Here is a 9,044-nt window from a genome sequence, read left to right on the forward strand (position 1 = left end):
TGTTCCCATGTTAGAATTCAAGGCTTAAAGAGTTTAGGAACTTGCTGAATATTATTCAGCCAGGAGAGAGTGACTTGAACCCAGGTTTGTCTCACTCCAGAACTCACACCTTAGTGATTTTTCTGGCCAAGAGCTCAGCCCTGGCTCCCAGGAAGCCCTCATAAGGGTCAACATGTAGGGATTGTAAGGCTGCCATAACAAGATACTGCTGACTTGGTGGCTTAAACAACAGAAATTTATTGTATCACAGCCTGGAGGCTGAGAAGTTCAAAATCTACTTGTTGGCCAATTGGGTTCTGCTGAGAGAGGGATAGAGCATTGTGTCCTGGAGACCTGCTAGACCATGGCATTATGTCCTAGCTTGTTCAGAGGGACCCAGTAGCACAATCTTATCCAGCTCTTCTCCACAGACCTTCTGTGGGCTATGTAGGTGATTTCTTCCTGCACCCCAGGGCATATGCTCTGCAGGACAGTGTGGTGTCTGCCCCAGACTTCTTCCTGAACTGAGGTTTCAGAGGGGCATGAGGTGTGGAAGGAAGGGGCTGATCAGTAAATACCTGTAACTCTCCTGGAAGGCCCGAGGCAGGAACAGAACTTGCACTGACCATTGCCCCCACTGATACAGGTCCTAAATGCCTGTGGCATTGGAGCTCCCTCACATTTTCAGTATGAGGAGCACTAGTCCTTTGAGGGTAGCTGAAGAGACTGAGGTGAAGGCCTCAACTGGAGGACATACCTGATCAGGCTACTAAATAAATGAATACAGAGGAATACCTGAAATACTTCTACATATTAATACTGGTAAGAGCTATCCTCTGCTTCCAGTGAGACCCAGGAATGGGTATAAGTGCAGCAGGAGGGAAGCAGGCCCAATACAAGAACTTACTAATTTGGAGAGAGAACTGTGTCCCTGGAGGGCAGCAGCCAGTCAAGCTGATCCTGACCCAGCCAAAAAGAGCATATTGTTCATCCTTTGAGGGTTAGGTTGTTCTGTGGCACTTTCCCTGGTATAAGGAAAGATGAAGGGTATCAGTACCTTGGGGAGGGAGGCCAACCATGTCCTTTAATGGACTGGCTAAAGAAGTGCTGTCTTGGTGGGAGGGACAGCAAAGCTCACCAAATGATCATATGCTCCCTGACGTGTTCTACTTTTTGGCAGTTATCCAGGGCCTTGTTGCTAATGCTGGCCAAAAACCATGAGCCGAGATCACACTATCTCTGGGCTAAGAAGTGATAACTCCGTGCATGGTTCTCTGTTTCCCTTCCCTCTGTGGAGCTGAGAGCTGGTGAGAACACTGCGGGTTCTATGGGGTGCAGCTAGCTACAAGGTTGTAGAGCCTCCACCATATGTGCCAGGACCCCTCCCTCACTCTCTTATGGGACATATGGTATGGGATATATAAACTCCCCTTGTTCTAAGACCTGAGGTATTGGAATTGTGACCATGACACATTCTAGTAACTCCTGACTATTATACTGACTAGAAGGAGAGGGAAAGAGAGCAACCTTTATTATTGTATTAGTTTTCCATTGCTGTGTAACCTGCTACCCTAAAACTTAGTGCCTTAAAATAACACCACATATAGTCTCATCGTTTCTATGAATCAGAATCCAGGGATGGTTAAGCTGGCTCCTCTGGCTCAGAGTCTCTCCAACTGAAATCAAGACCTTGGCTGGGGCTGCAATCAGTTCCAGGGGCAACTGGGAAGGATCTGCTTCCAAGCTTACCTGTGTGATTGCTGATGGTATGCAGTTCACCTGGCTGTTGCCCTGAGGGCCTTTATTCCTCCCTTGCAGTTGATCAGTCTGCCCTCAGTTCCTTGCCATGTGGTCCTCTTCATAGGGCAGCTAACAACATGGCAGGGGCTTCATCAGTGTAAGCAAGAGGAGGGTGAAAGAGAATGAGTACAAGTGAGACAGAAATTAGTCTTATATAAGCTAATATCTCTAGGCGACATCCCATCACTTTTGATATTTTCTATTCCTTAGAAGCAAGTCACTAAGTGCAGCACACACTCTAGGGGAGGGGGTTACACAAGGATGTGAACACAAGGGAGGGCGGAATCTATGGAACCACTTTAGAAACGGCCTCATTCATGATCTCATTTAAATAATACTATTATTATAAGGAACCTGCAGGTAATCTGTTATCTGTTCAAGGCTACACTCCACTAGAACCAGAAGCTGATTTCAGAAACATTCAAATTCACAGTACAATCCTGCCTTCTAAGAATCAAGAAAGAATATTGTGTGGATTTTCCTAAAAAGATGGGTTCCATGGTTCTCTCTTTTATTCTTGATGACAAAAAAAAAAAACAAAACAAAACTCATGTTTCCTCTTTCTAATTACCTAGGTATCTACAGCCCTGGGGCCATGAGTTCTGAAACACATGTATCTGAAATTAAGGATTCTAGAGCCCCTGTTTTTCTGACAAGGATCCAAGGAGAGTCTGTGTTGTTCAATGTGATTCAGGAGCCAGGAACTAAGCTGGAAGAGATCTCATGGAGCATTGGGCCTGAATCAAACTACAGAGTTATGCTGGAAGTCAAAGGGCAAGTTAACAAACCAAATTGGCTTAGCCTCCAAGACAAGTATATGCAGAGGGCACATATACTTAACAGGACGTCCCTAAGGATCGAGAACCTGACCCATGATGACAGTGGGCAGTACCGGGCTCGAGTCAGATTTCCTGGAGGAAAAGAATTTAGCCAGGTTTTCTACCTCACTGTCTATGGTATGTCCTCAACCCATCCTATGGCCACCTCTTTTATTGGCACTAGGAGTGTCACATAGGTCCTAATTTCAGTCTCTATTTGCTACCTTGAAATTAAGGTAAGTGTGTTCACCATGAATAGAGATCAAAGCTGAGATAAAATCACACCTGGGATAAAATCATGTCAGTATGTGAAGAGAGGAACACAGAACTTGGGGAATTGGAATTATTGCCACATTTATTACCCTTTATAGGAATAAGGTTATAATACTTAATTTCTGTATTAATTTTATATAGCTGCTATAACAAATTACTGCAAACTTAGTGGCTTACATCCACACCAGTTTATCATCTGACTGTGCTGTAGATCAGATGTCAGAGGTGGGTCTCACTGAGCCAAAGTCAAGGTGTTGGCTGTTGGCAGAGCTGCAGTCCTTTATGGAGGCTGTAGGGGAGAACATGTGCTTGCCTTTTCCAACTTCTAGTGGCTGCCTGCATTCCTCGGACCCTGGCCACCTTCCTCCACCTTATAAACCATCAATGGTGGGTCCAGTCCTCATATTACATCACTCTGAACTCCTCCCTTTTTTCACTTTTAAAGACCCTTGTAATTACATTAGTCCCATCCAGATAATACTCAATAATATCCTTATTTTAATTTACAATAAGTAGATTAGCAGTGTTAATTCTATTATCTTAATTCTCCTTTACCACATAATCTAACATATTCACAAGTTTTGAGAATTAGGATGTAGACACTTTTGGGGCCACTGTTCCACCTACCACAATTTGGAAACAACATATAGATAGTCCTCTCTGTCCTATCAGCTCTCACTCAGCATCTGCATGAAGCAGCCTTACTCACAAAGAGTCCACAAATCCAGCTCCAAAAGTCTCCATAGATATAGGAGTTTACACTGAAACACTTCTTATACTCATTTAGCCAATTCTTTCTTTCCCTAAAATTCCTCTCTGCATAGTGAAGTATGTACTACAGATAGAGGCTTTTGCAACTTTAGGTCCCCAAATGCTATCTAATACCCACTTATCAGTCTGTCACCTCTGTGTGGACCTCAAGTTCAGTAGCATGTTCTAACCTCACTTGCAGCTGTCCTTCCCAGTAGTTATCACTGCATTTTCCACAGATGTGTCTGTTTTTGAGAGCATTGGGCCTTTCTCTGGACTCCCAGAGCTGGCCAGATGTCCTCTCCACTGTGGGCTGTGCAGTCCTGGGTATCACCTCTGCAGGAGAAGCTGAGCATGGTCCCTGTGCCAGGACAAGTTCTTCCCTCCCAGAATTCTTCACCTTCCAGGAAAGACCCCAATTTCTTAGGAATACTTGGCTTGGGTAGGTGGGATCAGGGCTTTATTTCTTCAGGGAGGTTTCTAAGACGTTCTCTGTCTAGTGAAATCACATAGGGCTTGATTCAGTGGTTTCCTTCCTTGTTATCACTTACCATATATTTTTATGAATCATATTTCATCTGTAAAATGATTTCATCTCTCTTAGAGGGAGGATGCCAGAGCTCAATGAAATAATGGATGAGAATGTGTGACTGCAAGGGGTTCCAAACATATGATGCTTTATTCTCTCCATGCCCCACCCCAGAACCTGTGCCCCTTCCCCAGATCCTAGTCAAGTCACAATCTATCACATCAGACTGGTGCAACATCACCCTGGAGTGCACACCCATAAGAGCCACACAGGACCTGAATGTGACCTGGAGAAGCAGTGGCCCACCCAGGGAGCTGGATGAGACAAGCACACTGGAACCAGCCCTCATCTCCTGGTCCCTGCCTATGAAACTGCCCCTGACCCAGACCAACATCAGCCTCGCCTGTGTAGTCAGCAACCCCGTGGACCAAAAAAATGCCACCACAAACCTTGGAGAAGTCTGTGACCATCGTGAGTATAATATGCCTGAGGGAAAGGACACTTTTCAGAGCTCAGGTAGCACTGCAGACTTAGGGTTCTGTGATTTCTCCCCTCCATATTAATTAGCACCACCATCCACCTGGTCACCTCATATAGAAGTCGAGAGTCACATACAATTTGCTTCTGCTTTTTAGTGTCTCTCACAGCCATGCCCTCCTCTCTACCTTTGTAGCCTCTGCTGATCCAGGAAGTAGCCATCCATCCCACCCCCATCCACCATCTAGAGTGTGTGCAAAGTGGTCTTCAGAAAAAAGAAATTAGATTGTGTCTTTTTCCTGTGTCATTTTAGGATTTGATCTCCGGTGATTCCCTGGAGGAGTCAGGGCTCAGACATTCCTCTGCCCATATTTCTGGCCTCACTTACATACTCACTTACACCAAATGGCCTGTTTAGAATTCTTGAGTGTGTTCTGCTTTTCAAGTTTTTGAGCTTCTGATTATGCTGTTTCCTCTACCATCATTTCCACAAAGTCCAGATTATTTTTTTCTTCCTTACTCCTATTGAAGGATTTTCATCAATATGGCTGGTATTATGGGTATGTGATAAGTCAGTCCATACAGGGCCCCATTTTTGGTTTAAAGCTGCTATCAGTAAAGTTGAACAAAGGGCTCTTCATTCTGGTTTTGCACAGGGCCTCGCAGGTGCTGCAGCTGTCCTGCTCTCAGGCACCTTCTCCTCTAAGGAGCAGTTCATGACCACTCACCCTAGGGAGCAATGCTGTTTATAGATTTGTCTCCTCCATCTGGGGAATGACTTGAAAGCAGGGATCATGTTTTGTCCTGTTTTGAATCTCTATGCCAAGCAGAGCTTCTGGGAAAGTTTGCTCACAATCAGTATTTTACTGAATGAAAGAAGGCCCTGGTACCCCTGTGTGTATCTTCACCTCTCTAACTAATCCTCCACAAGCTGACGAGGCATCTGGTGTGTCAATAACACATAAGATCCCTATTACCCTCTCCTCATACCACAATTTCATGTCTCAGATCAGTTTCAACACTGAGCATGACCCACAAGACCCATCTGATCCACCTTTCCCACAGCTACTCCCTGCCCCATTCCTCTCCTCCTGCAACAGTGGGGTGCTGGCACTCCCAGAGGCTGGCTTTTTATAGGATTATTCCCTAAATGTGGTGCTTCTTCTTCCTGCAACACTGCATCCATCCCCAGTATATGGGAAATTCATAAGACTCCCTCCAGACTCAGTTTACCCATCACCTCCTCTAGGAGACCCCATTGAAAACCTGCATAAAAGGTATAAACCTCTATTGGAGTGTCAACCCTTTATCTGGCAGACTTTGGTATTTTTTCTGTCTTCTCTTCTGGCTGATGAGCTCCTCAAGAGTGAAAACCATTTCTTGTTCATCCCTATGTTCCTGACACCATAGAGGAACTTAGGAACTGACTGAATGAATGAACATTCTTCCTCTTCTTCTTCTGACCCAGGAGCCCTCAGACTTCCCTACCTGCTCTCTATATCCCCTTGGCAGTGAGTATCTCAAGTTCTTTCTTGTCCTAAACTTCTTCACTTTCTTTCTGTGAGGGAAGCAGATTCGCATGGACAGACTGCTGTTGGCCCCCTGCGAGGCATTGCACGTGCAGTCGTGCCTGTACTGTTGACTGTGGGAGCTGGACTGTACTTCTTGATGACTTGTGGGAAGAAGAAGGAGAAGATGGAGACCAGAAGAGGCAGGTTGCACTTCTCCTTCCAGGCCCATACACCTTTCCTCCTCCACTTTACTCTTGGTTTGTTTTCTGCATTTTAGTGCTCAGGGAATGTCCCTACAGAGGGGTAGTGGCAATGGTCATGGCCTTGAAATTTACAGCAGTAGAGAGGGTACAGGTTTATAAGGCTTAGATTCAAGCTACATTTTGTGTATGACTCAGGTGCAGGATTGGAGGAGCACCATCAAGACCATAATGATGACATCTACTATGCAGAGCTGACAGAACAAGAATCTCAGGAGGGCAGGGACAAGGTGAGATCTGGAAGCTGTAGCAAGCCTGGATTCTCCCAGGTTCCTCCATGCCTCAGCTAGGCTTGCCAAACACAGTTATGTCATTCTTAGCCCTTCTAGCTCTTTAACTCTTACTGAACAGGCAACACTAAGAAAATTTAAATTGGGGCTAGTGTAGTGCTGGGTATTTTCAGGAAATTCATATGCAGTGCACATAATCAGCATTGGTTCCATGCAGGTCCGTCTAGAGCCCCTCTGTCCCTCAGATGCTCCAGAAACAATGTTTTTATATTTCTAGGGTATTAGTGAACAACATCTGGAAGAAAAGGAGCTTCTCAATAGCATCTATGATGAGGTCCATAAGCCAGGCCAGGCCAGGCCTTGAAGATGGGAAGAGGCAGGAAAATTCAGCCCACCTCAAACACCTCTGTTCTGGGCATGATACCTACAGAAACCTGCATCTTCCAGCTTTGGTCCAGTTCCAGCTGCCTCTGGGCTGTGTTATTCTGTCCCTTGCACCTTTAGCACCCTGGTCACACATGGCCCTGTCACTTCCTCTGACACCTCCCCAAACAGCACTTCCATTCAGAGTCTTCATTCCTGCTGGATGAACACTCTTCTTCTGTCATTGACTCAGCTCCTGGCCCCTCTCCTCCTGAAATTTCCCAGAGAGGATCCCCTGACTGTACACATGTTAACAATATCCATGTTTTCTGCTGTGTCACTGCTATGTGTCTTTCTGAGAACACAAGCCCAGTCATGGGGACTATGTTGAAGTGTTGACTGTGCCAAGAGGAGTGTTTTGGGACCTGGGTGCTGGATGCAGAATGAAGATAGATGGAGACATCATGGGTAAGAGGGAGCTCACAAAGAAATTAGCCCAAGGCTTCTCTTGTAGGGCTCCATTGGGGTGTCATGCATTCATTATGTGCATGTGTGTATGGTGGGGGGAGTGTCTAGAGGTCATTGTACACTTGGACCACGGCCCTCTTTCCTGGCCACCTGGGATAACTTGGACCTCGACTGCAGTCTCAGCCCATGGACTCCAAACCCTCAAGAAACTCCTGTGGAGTGGGGAATGGAATTTATATTACCTCAAGCCCCTCCCAGATTTCTGTTTCCAAGAGAAAAACCTAGAGAAGCCAAAGTTGGGGGTAGTCCTCCTCTGGAAACAGCCCCAGCTCTCTTACTGTCTGAATAGGGGAAATTAGAATGGATAGGCAGTATCCTCCCCACCCCCACTGATGGGGCTGCTATAGGGTCTGATGTGTGGGGCTTACAGGAAGGTCTGACCCAGCAAGGTGACTTTCCAGGAAGGTGACTGGAAACTTCATCTAATTTATCACTTAGCTTTCAGCAAGTTCTTCTTATGTTGGATATAGCAAAACAATAATAAAATGAGAAAAATCTCTAAGAGAATGTAATATGTAATCAAAATCTATTCAATGTAAAATTCTTCATGAAATAGATAATTTCTAGAAAAAATATGTATTGCTGAAATTGATTTACATGTCCGTACAACCTCAAAAAATCGACATAGAAAATGTAAAACATATAGGTATTTTCTTCTTCAAGGTTGTAAGAGACAAATGCTGTTTCTGGTGGATTTCTTAAATCTTTAAAGACCAGATAATTTGCCCTGGACAGGTAGTTCAGTTGGTTGGAACATTGTCACATGCACCAAAGAGTTGTGGATTTGATTCCCAGTCAGGGCATATGCCTAGGGTGCAGGTTTTATTCTCGACAGGTTATATACGGGAGACAACTGATAGATGTTTTCCTCTCACATCAATGTCTCTATCTCTCTCCCTTCTCTCTACCTAAAATCAATGAACATATCCTCAGATGAGGATTTAAAAAATGTTTTTTTCATTAAGAATAGATAATTTTGTGTTAACAAATGTTTTAAATGTGACAAAAGGTATAAATCATTTACTTATGATTCTGAAAATATGTCAAAGCACAATAAAAAAAATAAAGTCCCAACCTAGTCACTAAGGTTGTGTGGGCACCACTCACTTCTCTGCTTTTGCTGGAAACCTCTTCAGTGAGCTGATCTCCCAGCTTCCCAAGAAGCCCAAGGAGCAGAGAGCCTTTGCTAGCATCATCCACAGTAATGGGAATAAGAATAGAGTCCTATTCTCTGTTGGGTCAGAAACAGAGTAGGGATTAAGAAGCTTTTGGGTGATGGATCCTGGGGTTGGCCATATTCCCTGAAGGGGGCTGGCTCAGTGTCAGGCACTCTACTCTTCCTGATGGTTCTGGGGAAACTGGGACTCTGGGACTCAGAATAATTCTATGTTGTTTAGCCAAAGAGAGTTTCCTAGAATCCAAGAATGTCATGTTAGAAAGAAACTCACCATGGAGTTCTATCTTATCTTGTGCTTTATAACAACCCTACCAAGTGACTTGCCAGTGGTTACACTACCAGTGACAGG

General features: G+C 44.8%; 1 protein-coding gene across 4 annotated transcripts in view; it reads left to right on the forward strand.

Moving 5' to 3' along the window:
• Window positions 1-8,620, forward strand: part of LOC123804513 (SLAM family member 5-like) — a 34,121-nt gene extending 25,501 nt beyond the window's left edge. The window contains exons 1-7 of one of the 4 annotated variants that reach the window (XM_045816863.1): window positions 711-801; window positions 1,160-1,286; window positions 2,355-2,735; window positions 4,324-4,620; window positions 6,197-6,337; window positions 6,536-6,627; window positions 6,905-8,620. In XM_045816863.1, coding sequence (XP_045672819.1) covers window positions 2,375-2,735; window positions 4,324-4,620; window positions 6,197-6,337; window positions 6,536-6,627; window positions 6,905-6,991 — 978 coding nt within the window. In that variant the 5' untranslated portion in view covers window positions 711-801; window positions 1,160-1,286; window positions 2,355-2,374 and the 3' untranslated portion in view covers window positions 6,992-8,620. Of the gene's footprint in view, window positions 1-710; window positions 802-1,159; window positions 1,287-2,354; window positions 2,736-4,323; window positions 4,621-6,196; window positions 6,338-6,535; window positions 6,628-6,904 lie in introns of those variants that run through there. The other 3 variants (XM_045816862.1, XM_045816860.1, XM_045816861.1) reach the window with 3 other exon arrangements.
• Window positions 8,621-9,044: the final 424 nt, after the last annotated feature.

The sequence above is a fragment of the Phyllostomus hastatus genome, unplaced genomic scaffold, assembly GCF_019186645.2.
Source record: "Phyllostomus hastatus isolate PE091 unplaced genomic scaffold, TTU_PhHast_1.1 phas_scaffold_216, whole genome shotgun sequence".
Lineage (NCBI taxonomy): Eukaryota > Metazoa > Chordata > Mammalia > Chiroptera > Phyllostomidae > Phyllostomus > Phyllostomus hastatus.